General features: G+C 39.1%; 1 protein-coding gene across 2 annotated transcripts in view; it reads left to right on the top strand.

Moving 5' to 3' along the window:
- Positions 1-2,732: 2,732 nt before the first annotated feature.
- The window catches only part of APPL2 (adaptor protein, phosphotyrosine interacting with PH domain and leucine zipper 2), a 30,260-nt gene continuing 7,474 nt past the window's right edge, over positions 2,733-25,518 (top strand). Inside the window, exons 1-16 of one of the 2 annotated variants that reach the window (XM_032222168.1) lie at positions 2,733-3,607; positions 9,547-9,645; positions 10,320-10,379; positions 11,388-11,459; positions 15,511-15,598; positions 18,036-18,074; positions 18,167-18,225; positions 18,587-18,733; positions 19,536-19,618; positions 20,264-20,419; positions 21,871-22,059; positions 23,514-23,556; positions 23,674-23,730; positions 23,856-23,944; positions 24,332-24,490; positions 24,600-24,652. In XM_032222168.1, the coding sequence (XP_032078059.1) occupies positions 3,554-3,607; positions 9,547-9,645; positions 10,320-10,379; positions 11,388-11,459; positions 15,511-15,598; positions 18,036-18,074; positions 18,167-18,225; positions 18,587-18,733; positions 19,536-19,618; positions 20,264-20,419; positions 21,871-22,059; positions 23,514-23,556; positions 23,674-23,730; positions 23,856-23,944; positions 24,332-24,490; positions 24,600-24,652 (1,447 nt within the window). In that variant the 5' untranslated portion in view covers positions 2,733-3,553. Of the gene's footprint in view, positions 3,608-9,546; positions 9,646-10,319; positions 10,380-11,387; positions 11,460-15,510; positions 15,599-18,032; positions 18,075-18,166; positions 18,226-18,586; positions 18,734-19,535; positions 19,619-20,263; positions 20,420-21,870; positions 22,060-23,513; positions 23,557-23,673; positions 23,731-23,855; positions 23,945-24,331; positions 24,491-24,599; positions 24,653-25,518 lie in introns of both variants that reach the window. The other variant, XM_032222167.1, reaches the window with a different exon arrangement.

The raw sequence follows: 25,518 nt of genomic DNA, 5'->3' as shown, positions 1-25,518 counted from the left end.
CTAAATCATCGGTAATCATTGATTTTTATTTAGCAGTACAGTCCTTATCTTCCTGAAAGGATGACAGTGTTATTGTGCAATTTCAAATGTGTAAAATGTCAAGCTTGTTTGCCACCCTAAGGGGTCAAAGCTGAAATATCTTCTTTAAGCTGTTCTATTTGGAATGCTTACTGGGACTGGTTGACACCTAGTTGGTTGGCAAACTGCTTCCCACAGCTTGAGGTGCCACCCTACAAGGAGTTACCTAACAAAACAGATGAGGCATAGCTGTTATTTAAGCTGTTACCATTACAAGTTGCACTACACAACTGGGGGCACCATCTGCGGTTCCTCGTGAGAATCATATTTTCTCCCATTTTATAAATACAAATAATAAATCATCAAAATGTCAAAGATAACAAGGGGCAAAATCAATGAATCTCTAGAATAGAAACATTCTTTAGAATAGAATACATATATAGGTGGTCCTCAACTTGCAACCACAATTGAGCACAAAATTTAAGCTAGGCAGTTGTTAAGTGAATCATGCAGTTGTTAAGCAAAACTAACTTCCTCTATTGTCGTTGCTTTTTAGAAGCCAGCTAGGAAGATTACAAGTGGTATCATGTGACCCTGGGCAGAGCAACTATCATAAATATATGCCCAGTTGCCAGATGCCCACAATTTGACCATGTGACAATGCAGATGCTGCAACAGTCATAAGTGTGAGAACTGGTCATAAGTCATTTTTACAATGCCACTGTAACTTCAAATAGTCATTAAACAAATAGTTGTAAGTCAAGGATTACCTTTTTTTTCAATCAGTCAATCAATTAGAATAGAGCTGGAAGGGACTTTGGAGATCTTCTAGTTCAACTATCTGCTCAAGAAGGAGATCCTATACCAGTCTCTTCTTAAAAACCTCCAGTGATAAAGCACTGGATCAGAGGTGAGTTTCACAGCTTGTATGCATGCATGTGGCTTAGAAAACAGGGCTAAATAGGACAGAATAGCACTGGGGCAGGTGGGCAACCCACAGTTCGCCACTACTGGTTCGCCTGAACTGGTCTGAACTGGATGAATATTACCACGGCACTGGATGAAGCACAATATATGACAGCAAGCTGTTCCACTGGTTAATTGTCCTGTTAGGAAGTTTCTCCTTAGTTTCAAGGTTGTTTCTCTCCTTGATTAGTTTCCATCCATTGTTTCCTGTCCTGCCTACAGGTGCTTTGGTAAACAGGTTGACCCTCTCTTCTTTGAGGCAACCTCTCAAATACTGAAATACTATCAGACCACCCATGCGATTTTGATTCTATGCCTCTGTTTATGTATTCGTTTTTGGCTGCCACCGCACAGCTGGCTCATATTTAAGTGATCTTTGTGATGATTTTCTTTTCTTGAAATCATTTTCATGGTAAATTAAAATAATTTTAAAATAATTTTTATTTTATTTCGTTTTTAAAAAGAACTGGGTGAAAATGATAACTTGAAGAAAAGCACACACAAACCTCTGTGTAATTAACAATTACATCAGTGGCTTTTCAAATTACAATGCAACATCACCCTTGTCTCACATTTTAACTGTAGTTCCAATCTGGATCAGAGGAGGAAATGCTTGCTTTATGCAGAGATGAAAAAGTCAAGGAAGGTAAATAGGATCATACAGAAGCTTTTACCCATTGCAAATAGGAAGTGATCACAGATGAATTAGAATCTTTCTTGGGACTTTTCTGTGATTCTGAAAACAGTCAAAAACATTGCGGGTGGGGGGGGGGAGGCATCATTTTTTCCAATGTATTATTTCAAATAACTGAAGCAGAACGCACAAAACAAATGTATATTGTGTTTACTTTTAGACTAAGCCCACTTGCTGGGTTAATATAATGACTTGCAGTTGCAGTTCTGAATGCAGATAGATTGTTTTGCTTTGTATAAAATGCCATGGCAGAATTTCAAGGAATGTTTGAAAAATTTTGGGCTTAGTTCAGAACAAGCTTGCTTGCTGCTCTTTGCTTTGATTCTTCCCACCAGAAGGCAAGGCTAACAGAATATAGACGGTTCTATTCAGTGGATTAATTAATGCACAACTAAGAGTTTGGAGTTGATGGGCATTTTTTCAATTTTAGGATCATGTCATCAGCAGGACTGAATGTTGTTGGTCACAAAAATCAATTATTTAGGGTTCCTCTAGCCATTTCATCAAAGTTTCCAGAATATTTACTGTATTATGCTGGTCTACGACCATAATGAATTCTCTATACTTTTTTTCCCTTATTTTTTTTTCATCATATCAATTTTCTTAAAAAATGACTTAAAAAGTCACTCTTGGAAGTAAAGATTCTAAGCATTCTAAAGATTACAGTAGTACTTTTATTTATTCTTGTGCTGATTTTTTTAAACCATTCAAAAATAATTTTTCTAGTGTATAGTTCAATTGACAACACATACGTGCCTTATGCTTACAAAACATTTTAAAAAGCAACATACAAAACAGTACAGTAAATATAATCATCAAGTGCAGTGGACTGCATGACGATCATCTGCAGTTTACAATAGCAATAAATACAAAATGGAAACTCTCATAATAGACCAGGAAAGCTTTCAAGGGCTCACACTTTTAGGAAACACAAATAAAGTGTATGTATGCTGTTCACTAAACAGCAAAGGCACCTGAGGTCAGCAAACGCACCACCACGGGGCCCGGGAAGGAACAAAAGAATCAGCATTCTAAGAAAATCTCCAAACTCTGCAAAAGTTTTAAAACTCTTTAAAAGGCCTAATGTCCCCATTTCCTCTGCTCTTATCATGTTTACTCTTATTCCTGTTATCTTGTACGAGTGACAAACGAACGAACGAACTAACTAAATAAGATAAATAAATAAAACTACAGGTGATATTTAAACGGGAAGCAATCCTCCTTCGAAATAGCCCCATGAACACTGATTATGCTCAAGTGGGGAGAGGAAACGAAAGTGTGACTTGAACTGCAGCATGCTGAGATGGGGTGGGGAAGGCCTGGCTGCCTAACAACTTGGCGTGACCCTCCACGCTGCAACTTTTACTCATAACCCTCCCTTGCTGTTTGCACTTTGCGTCTGGGCTCTTTGCCTTTGAGGCTGTGAGTAACCAGGGCGGAACGCACACAGAAGAGCTAATGAGGAAGATCCTCAATGCCACACTTCCTGCTGCTCTCCATTTCTCGTCCTGCCAGAAACAGCAACTAGGAGGAGGAGGAGTCCTAGGCGAGGCGTTTGCCCTGCCTGCTGACCGGGGCTGGGCATGCAACAGGCGGGAGTACAACCTGTTTAACACACCCCTGGGTTCCCGGACTGCGCCGCTGGCCCCCTTCTCCCCTTCATTTTAGCGTGGAAGAAAAAGGGGGGAAAGGAGGCTCCGGAGGAAAGGCGCCAGATTCCGCAGGCTGTTTGCTCGCCCCTTCGGTCTCCTGGGCGAAGCGTCCAGATCCGACGTGTCAGCAAGAACGTCTGGCCAGCGCTCTCGCTGCGAAGCGAGCCTACGCGATTTCCCCACCGCCTCTCTCTCTCCCTCTCTCTCTCTCCAGCGCCAGGCAATGCCCGCCGTCGACAAACTTCGCCTAGAAGACGCTCTGCAAGATAGTCCGCAGGTATCCGATCCCGGACCAGGCTTGCAGGCACCTGATCTGCGGTTTGGGAAGGGATGGCGCAGCAGATGCCGGGCAAAAACTACCTGCCGTCCGGGCGAGGGATGGGGCCGGGGCCGGGGCCGGGTAGAAAGAGAGAAAGGTTGACGGTAGTGACCGGGAAGACGCGATTTAGCTGAGCTGTCTTTATAGGACAGAGTTTTACGGTGGCATCAAAACAAATCTGAGACTGAATTTATTCTTTCACAAACAAGCCTAGGAAAATTACGTTCTGCAAAGACTGCAGTCTTCCTAACCATTATTCAAATGATACCATCGCGCCTTCTTCCTTCTGTTCTGTTTTCTTCTCTTTTGTGGCACCAAGAGAATAACAATATTATTTAAACAGACCAAGCGCTGTCACTAAAATATTCAAAGCGCTTTATCAGAGACGTGCGTTGCAGCGTAGGATGGCAGTCCAAACTTCAGTATTTACGTATCCTGGTCATATGGATCATATAAAAAAGAGCAGGGTACTTAACAATCGCAATAAAAATAAAGCTCACCCGGATACTGTACTGTGAAAACACCCCTTCCGTGCAGTTGCTGTTAATGTGTCTCGTCTTAGGTTACAACTTGGAAAGGAAGGAGAGCAGGGAAGGGTTAACGAGGATATACTCTGGAAATATTAATGAGCTTTTGGATGGAGGAGGTGGAGACAGGAAGTACTGCAGCTTTATTAGTGTATTTGCTCCAATTTGACAAATCTAGGTCACTGTGAAGAAAAGGGTGGAATTTTGCAGGAAAGAAAAACAATCACTACCTGAATGCAACTGGGGGGGGGGCAATGGTTTGGAATGACAGGGGGTAATTAAGGTTAAATATTGAGTGTCCACAATAAAAAATTATATAGGACAATTCAGTGTGGAAGGAGGAGATTGATTGTTCAAGGCTGGTGAATTTGGGGCCTTGGTAAATCATTATGGTCAGTCAACTGCCTCTGTTAGCAATGATTTTATTAGCAAAAAGCCCTCTCACTCGTCTGGTTTCTGATTTTTGTTAAGCATAGCAAAGGGTGTTTTGATTTATGAACAAACAAAGCAATATAACGTGATTCATCCAAATGGATGCAGATGCTTAAAAGTCTTGGATGGTTCCTGATTACTGGTTTGTGTCAAGGGACCTGGACAATAAAGTGAATGTAAAACAATTGCCACCATGTTTGGGAATTTTTTTAAAACTCATTCCCACAATTGCTGAAGTTCTAGTGTTCATGCTTGTCTATAATTTATAAAATGCACATGTTTCCTTGATTTGTAGATGTCTTAGATATAGTTGTTTAGCTACCTGGACACATTTTTTTTTAGTGAAGGAGTGTTGACAAGTAACTTGGAACTTGAGATATTCTGAAAAAATAATAAAGGTAGCCTATCACATAATTGTGTCAATACATATTGAGAGATCAGAGATGTAATACTTCGGACTAATAAATTAATTTCAAAGTGCAAGCACATGGAGGACAATTTGTAGTGGTAGTTTAGCTCTGTGGTAGCTAAACTACAACTCCCATCATTCTCACTATGGCTTTGATAAGAAAGAATGAAGGGAGTTGCCATTGGATTGCTGGGCATCTGGCTGGGAAGGGACAGCACATGCATTTTAATGTTACTGTGCAAAAGAAGCAAATTACATTCATTGTGCAAATAATATGCAAGCATCAATTGCACAGCCCTCATGGCTTGATTCTAACATGTGTATTTGGACCCCATGGAAGGTCACTTACCCATTTGTTCCATTGATACATGCTTCCACAATCATTTTTCCAAGGAATGCCATCTTCCCCAGCATGTTGTCTTCCATATGTGTTGAATTATAATTTAGATCACCCATGTTGATTAGGGATAATAGAGTTGTCCTTCATATTTAAACATTTTGGATGAATAAAAACTGAAGGGGCTGGTGTGGGTAGGTTTAGGAACCACACTCGGAAAATATTTTCTTTTAAAAATTGACATTTTAATCGTGCTAACTTGAGTTTGTAAACTTCCATCAGGAAATATACTTTGAAAGCTATGCATTATCAATAATTATGCTGCTTTAGGTGTTAGATTGCAAAACAAAACTCTTAAATCCAACTCTCCATGCTCCCTTTCTTTTCAACAGCTGAAAATCTTCAGTGTAAATGCAGAAATGAATCTTGGATTATATTCCCCATATTCTTAAAAAAAATTGGTCAGGATAAACAATAATATTTGGAGGGGATATCCAGTTACCACATCCCACACATCAAAAAATGCTAATTTCAAATAATTTTGTATATCTAACACCATCAGATCTCTTACAATGAGACTATTATCTTATGGAAATAGTTTGCTCCATAGTAACTTGAGAGCTGTAATAGGGTATGTAGTGTGTAGAATTCCCATAAATATGTGAATATTTTGAACAGTAAAGATTTCCTAGTCAATATTCCAAAATGTATTTTGTTATTATTGTAGCAGGATTTTTTTCATAGTTCTGAATTCATTTTGCTTTTTTGCTAAGAGTATCCCATCATTCTAATTTACCTCCTGTTGTTTTGATTTACCTGACAAGAAAACATTTTCCGTTGTGGTTTTAAATAATTCCATTATGGAGACAATCAAGATTGTCAAAATTAGAACAATCCATTCTAATCCTGATTGCAAGAAAAACGATTTCAGCAATAAAATAGTAAATGTGTGGAACACCCTTCCCGATCCTGTTGTTAGTTCCTCTAACTCCCATACCTTTTACCTTAATCTGTCTACCGTGGACTTTACACATTTCTTAAGAGGTACCTAAGGGGGCATGCATAAGCGTACCAGTGTGCCTACCATCCCTGTCCTACTGTCCCTGTCCTACCGTCCCACTTTTTATGTCTTTACGGCTATGTTTTGCTTATTTTTATCCTGTTATTTGTGCCATTTTTAATGTGTTTTTCCTACTTGTTTCCTTGTTGACAAATTAAAATAAATAAATAAATAAATAAATAAGATTGCAATATGGGTTTATAGCAGAGATGCTATTTAGCAGGTTCTGACCAGTTCTGAAAACCGGTAGCAAACATTTTGATAGTTCGGAGAACCGATAAATACTATCTCTGGCTGTCCCCGCCCCTATCTACTCTCTGCCTCCCGAGTCCCAGCTGATCGGGAGGAAATGGGGATTTTGCAGTAACCTTCCCTGGAGCAGGGTGGGAATGAACATTTTACAGTATCCTTCCCCTTCCACGCTCACAAAGCCCACTACAGAACCAGTAGTAAAAAAAATTGAATCCCACCACTGGTTTATAGGGATGTGGCAGGAAGCATTGTTAGCTCTATTTTGATCAGAAGAAAAATGTCAGATTCCATATTTTGACAAGCATCTTAGGCTGATTGCTGTGCAGCTTCTTCAGAGCTATTCATCAGGCTAGATAGTAAACAAAGCCCTCCCACATGCCTTCAAAGTGGCAAAATCCGTGGAAATGACTCTCATCACAGATTAGGCTCTGCCAGGAACTCCAATACAATTCTTAAGTTTAGGGGATGAAGAATCAAACCTTTTTAAGGATTATACCAGAACTGGCATTCCACACAGGGAACAATTTATTTTTAAATTCCAACTACAATATTTTAAAAAAAGAACAGATTCAAAGTGAACAGCAGTTCAAATTATATAAAAGCAATATAATTCATGATATATTTATAATCACAAGAAAAATAACATGTTTACCATCATTAAATGTACTTACTATCTAATTTACTGTCGTTCTCTGCATCTGCTTCACTTCTATCAATCACCTCACTTTATTAAATACTATAAACAAGTGTTCAGATCCCTCTTAAATCATTTGTCCAATGAAGAGTGAAGCTTCTCAAAACATTTCCTCCTGGCCCAGGTTTCAGACCCAGAACATGATAAAATTCTTCTTCTTCTAAAACCCCTAAATTCTTTTTATCTGAAGTTGCCCTGTGTATTAACATAAACTCTGTGGCTTCCCTTAATTTGTCAGTAATCATTTGGTAAAGCCTACATAATTAGTCATTACAGAACATACTGATTGTATGGATTTTCTCTGTTCTCCTGACTATTTTGGCTCGCCTCTCAATAACCTCATTTGAAGCATTTCCTGGGATTCCTCCTTAAAAATTACACAATCCTCCTGTAATCTGGTATCTTCAGGAGTTTGGATTAACTCCAAACTCCAAACTTTTATCACCCTGTAATCTCCAAGTATTCTTTGTTTTGTTTACCTTTGCCATTCCACTTTCCCTTATTCTCTGGTTTCTCCTACAGTGACCTGTTAATAGACAGAATTACCCTTTCAATGCAATAATTTAATGCAAATTGGCATATGGAATGTTAAGATTGGTTTATGCTCTTATCTATTATGATATTTTGCCACATAATTTCTTATTACATTTTAAATTATGTTAACCATATGTAATGTGGTACACCTTGCCATGCATTTCTACAGCATATAAATGAAAATAATATAAACATACTTTTGAAAATAAAAACCTCCCCCACAGTTACAGTTATCAGGAAAAATCTTTTCTAAGCCTAGATCTGTTTTGAGAAGAAATTCTGCATTTGAAGTTAATAGAATGTCTGAAGGGCCCCTAAGTCCCCCTTAGAGTTTTAGTTTGAAGGGGTAACCCATAATAGACATCCAAAACTAAATAGTTTAGCTGGTCACACCCTTCCATAATACAGTGAAATGTATTTAAGCATTTATCTAAAACTGGTATAAATATTTATTACCCCACAAACATGTCAAACAAGCTTGTGCCCTTTTTTGCACCTTTCCCTTTCATAAGTGTCTACGTAAGGAATTTTCCACAATGCAAGCAACACTTTCAAAACAATTATCTCAGTGGTTTTCAACCTTGGCCTCTTGAAGAAGTGTGGACTTCAACTCTCAGAATTCCCCAGCCAGCTCACTGAGGAATTCTGGGAGTTGAAGTCTTCACATCTTCAAGTGGGCATGGTTGAAAACCACTGATCTATCTAATAATGCCAGAAGTCGGGGTCATCTAATAAATAGAGACTTTCGTAGATGGTGTGGTTTCACTATGGAGTTTATTCCATCATTATATAGGTAACGTCTGACAGATTTAATTCTGCAAGAAAAGACTATGGGCGTTCACTAGTTCCAGTGGCTCTTTGAACAGTAATAATTGTTGGGTTCCTGGGCTTACGTCCCTCTTGTGAACTTCTTGTCAAGAACTTGGTGAACAGTATTCTGGATCACAGAATCTTTGGCAGATAGTTATCTGCTGAATGATTTTTTTTATAATTAGGGTGTTGCTAATAGAAGAATTAAAGTGTTGTAAAAGTGTTAATACCACTTTATAATGCCTGGGTAAGGCCATACTTGGAATACTGCATCCAATTTTGATTGCCACGATATAAAAAAGATGTGGAGACTCTAGAAAGAATGCAGAGAAGAGCAACAAAAATGATTAGGGAACTGGAGGCTAAAACTTATGAAGAAAGATTACAGGAACTGGGTATGTCTAGTTTAATGAAAAGAAGGACTAGGGGAGACATGATAGCAGTGATATCTCAGGGGTTGCCACAAAAGAAGAGGGAGTCAAACTATTCTCCAAGGCACCTGAGGGTATGACAAGAAGCAATGGATGGAAACTAATCAAGGAGAGAAGCAACTTAGAACTAAGGAGAAATTTGCTGATGGTTAGAACAATTAATCAGTGGAACAACTTGCCTCCAGAAGTTGTGAATGCTCCAACACTGGATGTTTTTAAGAAGATGTTGGATTTCCATTTGTCTAAAGTGGTGTAGGGTTTCCTGTCTAAGCAGGGGGCTGGACTAGAAGACCTTCAAGGTCCCTTCCAACTCTGTTATTCTATTCTATTATAAGAAAAAAAGATGTGAGAACTTCTGAATGGTACCTTTATTCAAGATTTTATTTATATGTTTGTTTTTAAATGTTTCAGACCCGCTCGTTGCTGAGCGTATTTGAAGAAGATGCAGGAACACTCACAGAGTACACCAACCAACTGCTTCAAGCAATGCAGAGAGTTTATGGGGCACAGGTAAGTTCATTTCCATGAGGGAGAGAGAGAGAGAGAGGGACCCCCATTTCTCACAGAAAACACCGGGAGCCATAAAACCTGGAAAGGAATGGCTGAGGGGGTGGGGTGTCATTTAACTGGGTGGGAGTGACATTGATTGGCCACGCCCATCCAGGTTTTGTGATTCCCAGTGTTTTCTTTTCTGTGGGAAACAGGTCCAAATGGCTCTTTGAGTGTTTTAAGGTTACAGACCCCTGGCTTAGACACTCACTGAAATGTGTTTCTTTGTCACCGTTATAATCTGCTTTTTGGTAAGGACCCAAGGTGGTTGCAGTGGTTTTTCACCACACCAATAAGTCACGTTGGGCTAAGAGAGAATGACCAAAGTCTCCCACAGAGCTTCAGAAGCTGAAAGCAGACATGACCCTGCCTCCAAATATTACCCAATCCTGACTCTACATAACTGGATAGCGTCTTCTTTAATAGTTGGCTTTAATGTAAATTCTCTTCTTTAATAGTATGCAATAAAAGACATTGCCTGAGCAACATCTTGGCCCAATCTGCTACTTTTGCAATAGAGCATGTCATTTAAAAGACAAATGCAGTCCTCCTTTGGAAGCAGTTGTGCAGTCCTTTCATTGTAAATCTTTAAGTGGTTGTGAGAGTCAATAGTGAGACACATTCTCTCTTTGTAGAATGAAATGTGCCTGGCAACACAACAGCTTTCCAAGCATCTTCTTGCCTATGAAAAACAGGTATGTCCGGTACAATCTTTTCCTGAGCAATTTCCACATTGGGGAAATGAAAAGTAGATAGAGTTTAACCTTCCCCTAGTATTTTGCTTGATCGTTTGCAGAGATTACAAGGAGACTAACTTGTTCTGACATACTCTGGTGGCCACGTGGAATTGATTCTTAAAACTCAAACAATTGTGTCACTCACTTGTGATCTACTCACAGTAGTGGTGATGTACCTAGGATGTTTGCAGTGAAGGTAGAAAATGTCAGGATGATAATCACAGCCACACAAGAGAAGTTTAAAAAGGGGTACAGCTTCAAACCTACCTATCTTGAGTTTTGGCACCCCTTTCTAAATACCCTTGGGAGACACACTTGGCCTTCTGATGTTGAGGAAGATACTACTGGCATTTATCTCAGTGGGTCATATTGGTAGGAAACTTTAGAAATGTTAGGAAGCCTATATGTAAGTGAATCAAACTGGTATTTTGCAGAAATTTGCCAAAGATTAGTGCAGTTGATTATCTATGACTAGTGGTTGAGTTGACTAGTGGCCCTTTAGAAGGCCAGATCCTGAAGATGAAACTCAAATATTTTGGCCACCTAATGAGAAGAAAGGACTCACTGAAGAAGAACCTAATGCTGGGAAAGATTGAGGGTGAAAGAAGAAGGGGATGACAGAGAATGAGGTGGCTGGATGGAGTCACTGAACTGTGAGCTTAAATGGACTCCGGGGGATGGTAGAGGACAGAAAGGCCTGGAGGAACGTTGTCCATGAGGTCGAGATGGGTCACTCACAACTTTGCAACTAACAACAACAACAACAAGTGGTTGAGTTTAGAAGGGGGGGTAGAGTTTCTATCACTTTGGGTTATAAATAATGAGAGGTAGGCTCCTTTTTCTCTCTGGCTCACAAGTACCCTTAATCTTGCTGAGTAAAATACTTTTGATTGGACTAAACCAAGCCTTCTTAGACTCATTCCCTTCCTTGATTAAGTGCTGCTATTAATTCTTCTTAACTTGCAGAATTTTGCCTTGGGGAAAGGAGATGAAGAAGTGATATCTACGCTTCAGTCCTTCTCAAAAATTGTGGATGAGGTAATCCAGATTATAACTCGCTTTTCTCTCTTTCACTTTCTTGATTAAGACATAAGGATGCTAGAAAATAAAAAAAGATCAATCAATGCACTATTACTATTATTATTTACTGGTGCATAAAATACTCTGTATGCTTATTGCCATTTGACAATTTTTCTATTTGCACCAATTAGCATACCCAAATGCAATAAAACCATTTCTGAGTTCTTACAATGTAAGGCAGGGATAAAACACTTGTAGCCTTCCAATTATTGCAGAACTTCAAAATTTTATGACCCTAAATTTCATCGTTTAAAGGCCTATGAATTTCCTCATTCATGTTCATAGACTTTATGCCATATCCTTGTCCTCATATGTTCTAAGATGATTTCTCTACTATTTCTATTACTGTCCATAATTTTTCAGAGGCAGATAGGGATTTTTTTCTTTCTTTCTTTCTTTTTTTTTTTAGCTTTTTCCAGCAAGTTGGTTTCTGCTATATCGCCCATTTTGGCTTGTTCTCAAACAACTTCATTATTCCAAATTTGTTTTCTCTTAGGAATTTCCCACCCTTTCCCACCTGGTTTCCATTGTTTAATTACATCCAACCAAAATCCACAATTCCGTGAGCCACACAACACTAAAACAATAATACAGAGATGGTGAACCTTTTCACCACCAGGTGCTGAAAAGGGAGCACTTTGCACGTGTTTCTCTGGGCTGCGACCAGGAAGAGGAGCTGCCGAGGGGGCATACACACGCCGGAAAATGAACTTCTGGTTTCTGGTGTGCACATGCGTGCTGGCTCGCAAGTCTTCCGGTTACTGCCATGCATTTGCATGTGCCAATCAGCTGGCTGGCATGCATGCTCACACAGGAAAATGGAAGACCAACTCTTCCGGTTTCTGGCACTGCCACATGCACAAAGGCCAGCTGATCATCATGTGCACATGCACACCAGAAACCCAGAAGAGGAACGGGCGCCGCCGCATGTGCCAGGCAACATGGCTCCACGTGCCACTTTGGGCATGCATGCCATAGGTTTGCCATCACAGCAGTAATACCTTTAGTAGACCATTAGCTGTTGCAATTTATCCTAAACAGTCTTAAGATTTGTATTTTTTTTGTGGGGGGGAGAATTCTTTAATCTCTCCATCATGTACCTGACTTAGTTAAGCCTGTAAGTGTTGGGCCTGATTAGTACTTGGGAGACCACTAGGAAATCCAATAGTTGTAAGCTAGACTAAGAAGAAGAAAAAACATCCTGGAAGAAGAACAGCTATTGGCTTCTTTCATATTGTTGGTAAAAGAAAAGTTATATGGAAGTAACAAGGAAGACTTTACTTTTTTTTCCCTGATAGTTCCCTAATCTCTACATTACGCACCAAGGTATAATATCCCAGAGAGAACGATTCATTCTCTTTTAATAGCTCAGTTCTATGTATGACTGTGCATACACAAAAGCACCTCAGACAAAATGTATCAGCAATTCAAGTACAAAATATTTGTTGTTGAAAAGTCCATTATCCTGTCCATCCTTTTAACAGAACACTTAACAGTGGTATCCTGGGTCCAAAATGTGATAGGGAGTTTGTCAAATACATACGTACATAGTAGATTTCAAAGAAAGTTTCTGTGTTCTTCCCCAGGTGTTCTCCCTTTCACACAGTGTAAACCATTTAGTGGCTCTTGTGTTTGTCATTGGTGATGAATCATACCTTTAGTCTCCTCCTTGTATTTATATATCAACCCACACATGAAAATCAATAACCATTTAAAAACCTCCCTTGGATATTACAGTGTTCTGCTAGGAAAAGAAAAACATAACAGCTATTTGTTTGGTTTGTATAAAACAGCCACATGGGCAAAGCAATACAATGTGCGAATGAAACTGAAGTTTCCAGAATCAATATAAACATCCCAGTTAATTTTGCTTCAGAGCCTCTCCTTAAGTAAACTCTCCAGTCATTTGATAACCTTGAAGACATTCTTGCTCTACTGTATAGTGAGGTCTTATTTATGTGTTGAGTCTTTGCATTTTGTGAAGTAAATTCCCTTGGAACCTTTGGTGGAATAATCCTAGTGTTCAGCTTCATACACTTTTAAGATATGGTTAGTTTCGCCACTAGAGGCAATTCACAGGATACATGCAGATATTCCGGATTGTAAACTTGGACTTCATGTGGGAAAACTACAGAGTGAGTGATTCTCTTGATCGGTCTTTACAAACTGCTACCTTCTGAGTGTGCTTAAATTGTGCTTCCTGTCATCCTCATGCTGGTTGGAGAAACGTTGCACTACAGGTAGTCCTCGACTTACAACAGTTCATTTAGTGACTCTTCAAAGTTACAATGCAACTTTAAAAAGTGACTTATGACTGTTTTCACAGTTACAACCTTTCCGGGATCCCCATGAGCATGTAATTAAAATTCAGAGGCTTGGAAACTACTTACAACCATTGCTGTGTCCTGGGGTCATGTGATTCCCCTTTTGCGCCCTTTTGGCAAGCAAAATCAATGGGCAACCCAGATTCATTTAACAACCAGGCTACTAACTTGTCAACTGCGGTGATTCACTTAACAACTGTGGCAAGAAAGATCATAAAATGATGCAAAACACACTTAACAAATGTCTCACTTAACATAAATTTTGGGCTCCATTTTTGGGCATAAATCGAGGACTACCTGTACACAACTGGGGGCACCACCTGCATTTCTTCATGAGATTCAGATTTTCCCCTGTTTTATAAATGCAAGTAGTAAATAATCAAAATGTCAAACATAACAAGGAACAAAATCAATAGGTCTCTAGAATGCAAGCATTAATATTGGAATACATGTACAAATAATCCTCATTTTACAGCCACAGTTGAGCCCAACATTTCTATTACTAAGCAAGGCAGTTGTTAAGTGAATTTTGATCCATTTTATAACCTTTTTTTGCCACAGTTGTTAAGTGATTCACTGCAGTTATTAAGTGAATCATGTGTTGGTTAAGTGAATCTGGCTTCCCCCATTGACTTTACTTGTCAGAAGCTTTTCTGGGAAGATTACAAATGGTGATCATATAACCCAATAACAATTCAACTGTCATAAATACATGCCAGTTGCCAAGTGCCCAAATTTTGATCACGTGGTCATCGAGAGGCTGCAATGGTCGTAAGTGTGAAAACCAGTCATAAATCACTTTATCTGGTGCCATTGTAACTTAGAACGGTCAGTAAATGAATGGTTGTAAGTCAAGGTCTGTTTGTACATATAAACCGAAGAAGAGATGTGGTGAAATCATTTACATTCAAAAGTTCGTCCAGAAATGTTATTGTACAGATGAAGATAAATCTACTGAGATCTACAGTACATTATAGGTATAACTTATTCTGTAAATCAAACATGGATGAGTCTTTAAGGAAGTTTTTAAGACTCTTACTGGTTAATTTGTCTTTCCTTCTCCCTGTCCCCGCACACACACACACATACTGTTCATCAAAACAGATGCACTTTAAGTACTCTTTTATTGATCAAAAGATGTTCCACAAAAAATACATCAGACTGTTAACTTCATATTTAGATTGATTTATTTTTAAGGTTTCCTGCAGTGAACAGGAGATGGACTTGACAGCTAAAAGGGCAGTCATTTAATCCCTGCAATTATAACAGATCTTAATCATAATAAACAGAATTCAATATTTAACCATTCTACATTAAAAAGTTGATAATTCCATATTAAAGAGATTCAAAAATTAGAAGACGTACCGCGTGGCTTGATATGAGATCAAGAAATTGCTGAGATGTGAATACATACAAAATGATTTTGAAGATAAAAATTGTTCTCGTGTGTGTGTGTGTGTGTGTGTTATATATATTAGAGGGGATTCCAATCAAGCTATATGCAGTAGTTGAAAAGAAATAATGTTGGTTTTCTCCAATCCAATGTCAATTTTTTTCTTCCTTTCTCTAATTTCCTTTGCTTCTATCAGCTTTATTAGGATCATTATCTAGAGATGAAATTGAGGCTGAGAGATATTTCCAGGGTTGTAGTACAGAGATAGTATCATTGCTTTCCTGTTTTTCAGCTTAATGTTTTACACACTGAACTGGCAAAACAACTTGCAGACACAATGGTTCTTCCTGTCATCCAGTTTCGTGAGAAAGATCTTACAGGTAAATAATTGAAATTTTTCTTCCTGGTTGGAAATTTCCACAGTATGTCTTCTCATTACCAGGCAGTCCTCACTTAATGTCCATCGTTTCAGTGACCATAAAAGTGCTGAACGAAGGGACTTACAACTGGTCCTTGATTATAAAATATTTATGACAATAACGGCGGAAAGAATTAAAAATATATTAAACAGAAACATACATCCAGATCAAAATGGATTTCTACCCAACAGACACATAAAAAACAATATACGAACGATAATGGACATATTACGAAATACACTCAGCATTGATATTTATTGATGCACAAAAAGCATTTGATAACCTGAATTGGGATTTTCTTATAAATCAACTAGCAGTAATGAACTTTCGAGAGAAAATTATTGGGATGATCAAAGCAATATATTCTAGTCAGAGGGCAAAAATAATACTAAATGAGGAAGCAACAGAAAGTTTCAGCATAACCAAAGGGGTAAGACAGGATGCCCTCTATCTCCCGTTATTTATCCTCTCAATACAGACAATGATGTTACAAATTAGACAGAATAAGGACATAAAGGGATTGAAAATTAGAACACAGGAATACAAAGTGCAGGCCTTTGCGGACGATGTAGCATTTATCATAGAGGAACCCCTAGAAACTGGACTAATATTATTACGACATAAACCAATTCGGTAAAGTGGCAGGGTTTAAAATAAATAAACTAATAAACTAATATTAACTAAGAATTTAAGCAAAAGACAAAATGAAGAACTGGAGGGGAAATTGGGAATTTTGAGGGCCAAGAAAATTAAATATTTGGGAATATGGTTATCAGCAAAATGTATTACAATAAAAGAAGATAACTACAATAAACTGCTACAACAAATATAAAAAGATTTGGATAATTGGATTAAACGACAGATTAATCCAACTACACACTAATCGGCAGAATCTCAACAATTAAAATGAATGTATTACCCAAACTACTTTATCTTTTCCAAGCAGTACTGATTAAATTAGAGAATTTTCTTTTTGAACAACTAAATAAAATGGTATCCAAATTTATCTGGTCAGGGAAAAAAACCATGTATTAAATACAAACTTCTATAAGACAGTAGAAACAACTGGTCCTTGAAGCCCTTGCAGTGGTCACGTGAACAAAAATTTCCCCCTCCTTCACCCACATTTACAACTCCCTTTTGGCCATATCCTATAGAAACACCTTCTTATGTGCCACTACAGTCAGGGTCTCTGTTGCCTCCCCCTCTCCCCCAGTGGTGAAATTCTATTTTTTTTACTACTGGTTCTGTGGTAGGTGTGGTCTGGCTTGGTGGACAAGGCTTGGTGGGCATGGCAGGGGAAGGATACTACAAAATCTCCATTCCCACCCCACTCCAGGGGAAGGATACTGGAAAATCTCCATTCCCACCCCACTTTGGGACCAGCCAGAGGTGACATTTTCCAGTTCTCCAAAATACTCAACATTTCCGCTACCGGTTCTCCAGAACCTGCTGGATTTCACCCCTGCCACCACCCCCAGGCCTGTGCTCATGTTCTGTTCAGGGCTTCCATTCATTAAACAAGGACTTTCAAAAGAAGGCCAATGCAGAAACCAAGGCCTTAATCAACGTTCACAAGAAAGGCCCAGCTGCCCCAGGCCAACTCTGTTATTCTGTTACTCATCTTAAAATAAGACCCCAAGTGATAGTAATGCAGAGTTGGGTGCATGGGGTGAGTGACAGGGCTGGGGGATGGAGCAGCTGGCAGCAAGGGGTAGATACGTTGCCAAAAGGGCAAAGATGAGAGAGAGAGATAAGTGGATGGGGGTGAGTTGAAGCAGAGGCAGCCTAAGTGGAGCATTTATGTCAATTCTGTCACTTAGCAACAGGCAGGGTAGTTAAGTGAGGACTTATCTTTTTATGATTTCCCAGAGAGACTGTGTGAATAGAAAATTAAAGGGAAGAAATAAAATATTTTTTATTTAAGAAATCTCAAAAGTTATAGACAGGAATATTACATCTAATAATAGCAATACTAAACACAGAACAGCTTACCAGTTCGTTTTCCTACATGTTTACTTCAAAATAAGATGGACAATCCTGATGGGTGTGGGGGAATGAAGGAAATGAGATCTTGTCTACAGCCTTCAGGCTTTTACCCATCCTAGTCGTTTCTAAATAGTCTGCCAGATTTCCCTGCTGTAAAGACATTCTGGACACTGGATTCAAAACATAAATTGTAATAAAACAAAGATGCTACGAGGATAGAAGCTTTCCCTCCCATGTTTTCTTGGGTTGATTAATGAAACCTATTCGGTGAGAATTGTATAGAAATTTTTAAGTAAAGCAGATGGAAAGTAAATTTAAAGGACTTCTATCCAAGATTTAATCCACATATTTGAAAAAAATATGTAATGCATACATTGTTGGTTTATCTTCTTTACTTTCTCCCTAGAAGTAAGCACTTTAAAGGATCTCTTCAGTCTTGCAAGCAATGGTATGCCTCACATTTTTATCTCTGATTTAATAGAATTCACTGGTGTATGTGTAGCTTCAGTTGTGAGGCTCAAAGGTTGCCTTTTCTTTCAGAACATGACATCTCCATGGCCAGGTACAGCAGACTACCCAAAAAGAAAGAGAATGGAAAGGTATGTGTTTCAGGTTTTAGATTATTATTTTTAAAACCCGCAAATTCTGGGCATGTAGAAAAAAATGCAAGCGGGCAGAAAGTTAAATGCGACACATCTACCGGTATTTCATACAAATAAAAATGCAATGGAAAAGATTGCTTAACATTTATGGTAGCCTTTGAATTATTTGGAAGTGCCTTCCAAATGATGGGTGCCTTTCTCGGAACGAGAGTCCTGAAAGTTGAAATAGACAATATAGTCCAAGTGCTTTCCATAGACTTTGATGTGATCTTATCTATTGTATGTTGCATTCTTTTGAAGAAAAAAAAAAGCTGACTGCTGATCCTTGTCTGGGTTTTATAAACATTTTATTATTCAGCTAAAGGCTGAAGTTGCCAAAGAGGTCGCCAGTGCCCGAAGGAAGCAGCATCTGTCATCATTACAATATTACTGTGCCTTGAATGCTTTACAGTATCGTAAAAGAATTGCTATGATGGAGCCCATGCTGGGATACGCACATTCACAGGTATGTAGTTCTAAGCAGCAGTTTTTTTAGCTACGAAAGGAGCTGTGAATTTTTCAGTGCAGTGGAATATCTCATTTGCAAATATATGTCTGAGCAAGATAATAGATCCCTAGTATTTCAGTCACTTTATATTCAAAGCACTCTGTTCTCTAATATTGTAAACCAAAGCTCTGATCACTTTTATGAGTGAATGATAAAAAGTGTGAATAATAGCCTACTCTTAAACTAACAAATGTAAGGCTTGTTAAATAAATTGTATACATCAACAGCCATGGGTTTTAACTGAAGTGAGGAATATTGATGCTACAAGAGAGAATGCTTACAAGTATTTCATAACAGAGAGCGAGAGGGAGGGAGATTAATGTGCAAGATCAGAGACTGAATTTAAGCTGAATTTTAAAGAGATATTTTGCCTATAGGCAGTGTTTCGCTTCATGCCACCTGGCTTATTCTTTTTAATCATTTTAATAATGATTTAAATTTTTCAGAGTGTCTAGGATCCTATTTATTTAAAAAAATAGTTTTGAATTTCACATTGTTCCATAGATATTCAAAAGACTAAAAATAAGATGCAAATTTAGAATGGGTTTCCTGCCAAGGCTGGGCAACTATTACAAGTGTTTTAGACTGGCTGTGCCCATGGTGATGCTGTTTTATGAATGGCCAAGCCCCAATTTTCTTTGAGGGTCCAGAAAAAGCTCTCAAAATACAATGTGCATCTACTGGCTTCATAAGGTTTGCAGACCCTTGGAATGAGCCATTTGCTAGTCAAAGTCTTCAGCTTCCTTTTTATACTTTTCAGATTAATTTTTTGAAGAAAGGAGCAGAGAGGTTTTCAAAAAAGCTGGATGGCTTTTTAACATCGGTTACAAATACGGTGCAGAGGTAACATCATATTCCTGTTTATATTGCTTTGCAGTTTGGGGAAGAGGGAAAAAGTGGTGCTTCCGTTGCTCTTATCTACATGATGAGCAAGAAGAGAGAGAGGGAGAGAAACGGAGATAGAAGTGTCTTGATATGAAAATACCATCAAAAGCCTGTTCAGCTATGAAATCCAACTGATAATTGGCCACGCCATAATTGGCCATAATTGTGTTATTTATAGTCCAATATGTCTGGAAGATGTTGTCTTATAATTTATGCTGCCTGATGAGGGATCCTGAAAGTAATTGTGTATTTTTCTCCCACTCTATGGAGCTGCAACTGTTTTAGAGATAGGAAATGGCACTAAAATAGCAACATAACAACATATCACAAAAGTGATTTCTGAAACGTATTGCTGCATTTTAGATCTGATGCTATGAGCAGCCTAAAACTTTTATCATATAAGATATATATGAAATCATGCTGCTATTGTGGTTCATAATTACTTGCAAATGCACATCCTTACACTGGTTTGTAGCTCTTAAGTGCTTATGAAAAACATATTTGTAAATAATCTTTAATGCCCAGCTGTATTAATTACATATGTAAAAGTTCACCAGAAGCAGCATGACGGTGAAGTGATTTAATTTTATTTATGAATTACAGCATCCAAGAAGAATCGGATGCCGAAATTGAAGCCATGCGGGTATCTCAGCAAGATCTGCTTTCAGTTGGGGAATCAGTATATACGCCCGATTTTGATGCTTCTCCTGTCATCAACAAAAATCTTATCCAGAAAGCAGGCTACCTAAACCTTAGAAAGTAATGTGGAAACTCAGGATTGTTTATTTATCTTGGTAGATTGGTCATTTCAGCTTTTTAAAAATTATTATTATTATCAGTATTCCTACCTAATTTGGACAATAAGGGCTAAAAATAGACAAAACACCATTTTTTACATTTACTTTGAAACTTAAAGAGTGGTAAGGTACTTCTTGTGCTGTGGAAAAATGCACTAGTACCGTGTTTCCCCAAAATAAGACAGGGTTTTATTTTTCTTTTGACCCCTGAAATAAGCGCTTGGCCTTATTTTCGGGGAGGTCTTACTATTTTTGAGGTGCAGGAGGCGGCAAGCATGGTCATCTCATGGCTGCTGCTGTGTTGCAATATTTTTGGAGAGGGCTTATTTTTGGGGAGGGCTTATTTAGCGCATGCCGATTGGACTTATCCAGGGAGGGCTTATTTTCGGGGAAATGGGGTAATTACAAAAAAGTGCCTGGGATCCAGATGATTAGGTTGAATAAAATATTTACATGTTTATATGAGGGCCTTTTTAAAGGCCCATATATTTATTAGACTTATATACCTCTTCATAGGGCTATCAGCCCTCTCTAAGCGGTTTACAAATTTTTTAGCAAATTGAGTCAGCAACTTGCCCCCACAGTCCGGGTCCTCATTTCACCCACCTCGGAAGGATGGAAGGCTGAGTCAACCTTGAGCCGGTGAGATTTGAACCGCTGAACTGCAGATCACAGTCAGCTAAAGTGGCCTGCAGTACTGCACCCTAACCACTGCGCCACCTCGGCTCTATACAGCAGGCTCTATACAGCAGGCTTCAACAGAGAGAGGAGTTGGGGGGAAAACAGCTAATTCCTTTTTTCCTTTTTTCCATTTAGCCTCTGCTTATGGAAGCTTATTAATATCTATATATGCTTTAGACATTGCAAATATCAGTTCCATTTGTGGGATGCATCTAATTTGTGGGGTGCATTGTGGTAAAAGTAAGAGTCTCCATTTGTCCAGCCATATTTAGTAACTGTATAGGCAGGTTATTGATCTCGACATTTCAAACAGCGGTGGGATTCACTTACCTTCCCTACCGGTTCACAAATGTGAGTGCACGTGCCGGGTCTGCACATCCACACCGCCTTCTCTGCATGCGCAGTGCCCGCACATTACATCAGGGTGGATGGGTGGAGCCTCCCGCAGCCGCTGCTACCGGTTCGCCCGAACTGGAGAGAACTGGCTAAATACCACCTCTGATTTCAAACAATGAAACCTTGCACAGCAATGTAGCAGCGTTATAAAATCCAACACCTGAAAGTATGTAAAAGCTGTAACTAGTGATATAGCCATGACAAAATATAGTCTTTAAAAAATCCATGTTCTGAAGATAATCAGACGGTCTTGTTGGAATGAATTTGGCAAATGTGTTCCAGAACTTTTTAAAATATATATATATATATATTGAAAACGTATAATTTTTTTTGCAGCAAAACAGGCCTTGTGACAACCACGTGGGACAGGCTGTATTTCTTCACTCAGGGCGGAAACTTGATGTGTCAGCCCAGGGGTGCAGTCGCTGGTGGATTGATTCAAGATTTGGACAACTGCTCTGTGATGGCCATTGATTGTGAGGACCGACGTTATTGCTTTCAGATCACCACTCCAACAGGAAAACCGTACGTGGGTCAGGATCTGGGGATCAAGGCATCTGCTAGAAGGAAAGCTTTGTCATTCTTGGCGAGGTTGCATTAACTGAGCTGCTTTGTGTACTTCATTTCCTCCACTTAATCTAAATCAAGTTTTTCTGGATTATATAGGAATTACTGCAAAAGTAATTTTGGCGTTATACATGGCTTTCCTTTTAATGTTGTAGCACATAATCAGCTTAAAGTAGCTAAGAGGCAGGGACGGCAGCAATATTTTTCAGTTACACCCCCCATATTATGGAATCGCTTCTCATGAGCTTAGGTAAGTGCCCTCCCTCTTGAATATGAGCCACCAGGAATAACATTTGGAACTTTGCAGTATAGAAGTTTAAAAAGGACACTGTTGTCAGCATCTAAGAAAGAACAATATAGGCATTGTATTGCACTATTTCAAGTGTAATGCACTATTGCACTATTTCAAGTGATGCGGTGGCCTAGAGGTGGAGCTCTCACCTCACAATCAGCATCTAAGAAAGAACAATACAGGCATTGTATTGCACTATTTCAAGTGTAATACACTATTGCACTATTGCACTATTTCAAGTGATGCGGTGGCCTAGAGGTGGAGCTCTCACCTCACAATCAGGAGACTGTGAGTTGGATCCTAGGTAGAAGCAGATATTTCTCTCTCTCTAGGCACACTGAGAATATATCTGCTGAAAAAAAACTCAGTATTGGTGAAAGGAAGGATATCCGGCCAGTAAACACTTAGCTCCATTCAGTTGCCCAGACTCCACCCTGCAAGGGATTATGGGTCGTTAAAAGAGGATGATGATGATTGTACTATTTCAGCGAACGAGAGTCAATTTGGTTAAGGAGATTAAGGCTTCAGCCTAGAAACAGAAGACTCTGAGTTCTAGTCCCTCTTTAGGCACAAAGCTAGTTGGGTAGCTTTGGCCAGTCATTCTTTCTCAGGCCTGGCACCAGAAGTGGTTTAACAGGCAATGCTAAACTCTGAAACCTTGGAAGAAAACTGCCTTGACAATTACCAGGAGTCGATAATGACTTGAAGGCACACAAGCATATTTCAGCAAATACAAATAAGCTTTAATCTGTACACTGTGATATAAGGGTTTTTCTTTGTGATTCTAACAGTTTCAAGGTCAGGTGTTTGAGCCAGAATGTTTAATCTAGAAGTTCAAAAACATTTTGATTTGGTTTGATTTGATTTCTAAGGCCGTCCAACTCAAAACAATGTGATTCTGGGAAGCTTATTTTTTGCTCTAAGACTTTTTTGTCCACACATGTGAATATTTTATGCTTGGCTGATTTCACAACATTAATATCCTCACACCATTAATATCCTGCGAATTCAAACTTTTGGATCTCAAATTGTATTGTGTTGTATTTTTCATTCATGCAGTCTTGAGCAAGAATGATAAAATAAAATCATACTAATGGCTGTGTTTTTTGTTTTTTTTTAGAGGCATAACCCTCCAGGCAGAAAGCAAAAAGGAATATGAGGAGGTAAAACATTTCACTGTAAATGGAAAGTTTTAATTTGTTAGATAAAATCAATTCTACCAATTAAGAATTCAGGAATATCCAGGTGCCTTATTTTAAATATTTGCTTTGTTGTCACAGTGGATAAGTGCAATCAACAACATTTCACGACAGATCTACCTGACCGACAACCCAGAAGTGAGCATGTTTTGATTTTTTTTTTCAAATTTATTTATCTTATAAGAGATGTTCACTTATGATTCTGTGTTTATGCAAGAACTTTAAACAGTATTACTTAAAGATGCACTTCTGTTTTACCTCAGGCAGTTGCCATTAGGTTAAATCAGACAGCACTGCAAGCTGTGACTCCAATCACGAGCTTTGAAACAAAGCAGGCTGGTCACCCCTCCAGGTACCTTCGTGTTTGCCTTGTGTTTTGTCCTTCCCCACTGAATATAAAACCTTCTTTTCCCCTAACATGCAATTTTAGTGTAAGCAGAGAGTTCTGTCCTGGGGGAATATTTAATCCTGCATTTCCTCTTCTAGTTATGAAGTGGAGAACTGTTCCACAACACAATAAAAGGGTCATATATTTATCAGTCATATGCCAATGAACGAGTATTTGCTTAAAATACACTCTCTGCTTCTTATTCTTTCTCATTCAGCCTTTGAAACTAGTAAAACACATGAAAAATGGTACCTGGGTTATTTTTAATGGATTCTCCATTCGTAATAATCCCTCGTGCTTTTTGATTGCATATTTCGAATGGCCCCCTTCTCGTCTCTTTTTTCTTTTTAGCCAGGATGGGAGGTGCATGGATATTCTGAATGACCAGACAGTTCCAGAGGAGTCTGCTGAAGCTCTCATCCCCATGGAGTTAATTGCACCTGGAACTCCCATTCAGTTTGACATTGTGCTTCCTGCAACGGAGTTCCTAGATCAGCACAGGGGCGGAAGGTACGGGCTGCTAACAACCTTTCTTTTGACAAGGAACTCTATTTTTTTATTTAACCTTTCTCTTAGTATTGGAAAATGGTATTTTAGAAATGATGTTGTTTTGTTGCAGACGTACCAATCCTTTTGGAGAATCTGAAGATGGCGAGAAAGAGGATGAAACAGGTAGATACTCCAAGCGCTGTTCATCACTGCTTGCTTTGGTCTCAAAGTCATCCAGGTTAATGTCCCACTTTCAGAGACAGAGCCATTTTGCCTATGTGACTAAGGCCACTGGTAGTTTATTCATTGTCTGTTAAATGTGGCTGTGGGATGTGCAGAATTGTTGTGGCCTGCCAGCGGCCAGCAGAGCTGGCAGCACATTCGGACAGTGAGGAGGTTGGGGAGGAACATGGGCCAGTCCTGGAGTCAGGGGAAGGCTCTGATGAGGACTCTGTGTCAGAGGTAGAGAGGGGGCCAGAGCCGTCTGCCAGTTATCAGCTGCCTTCAGAGTCAGACATCAGTGATGCAGACGAACAGCAGGAGCTGTTCCCAGTGGGCGCATGCGCAGAGTTGCCAGACAAAGGGAACAGCTAAAGAACAGGGATCGACTTGGGAGTAAGGTCAGTCGACTTGGGAGTAAGGTCACAGGTGGACAATGAATGGCTCCTCCCATAGGAAATAAAAGAGGAGCAATTTGGTAGTGGAGTTTGCAGGAGACTATTAGTTCGCTTAATTGGTTTGTGACTCTCCGAGACTCCTTGACAAGTTTTGCAGATATCGGCCTGGCAGCTCTCCAAGCCAGATAAGGTCTGTGACTGTAAATCCTCCCTTGAAAGACTTGGTTGGATGTGAATGAGAAGAATTCACAGTAAATTAATAAAAGGGATTTGTGTCAGGACAAGGAGTTTGCTTCATGCTCTTGGGAAGCCTAGGTCAGAACAAGAATACTTATTTCCTTTGACTTAAAAAATGTATAATCAGAAGTCAACAGTTCCGGTCTCTATAGGATGGGGACTAGGTTGGTTTTAATTTTTGAAACATGCTGTGGG

The sequence above is a fragment of the Thamnophis elegans genome, chromosome 7 (assembly GCF_009769535.1).
Source record: "Thamnophis elegans isolate rThaEle1 chromosome 7, rThaEle1.pri, whole genome shotgun sequence".
NCBI lineage: Eukaryota > Metazoa > Chordata > Lepidosauria > Squamata > Colubridae > Thamnophis > Thamnophis elegans.
This window is presented reverse-complemented; position numbering and strand designations above follow the sequence as displayed.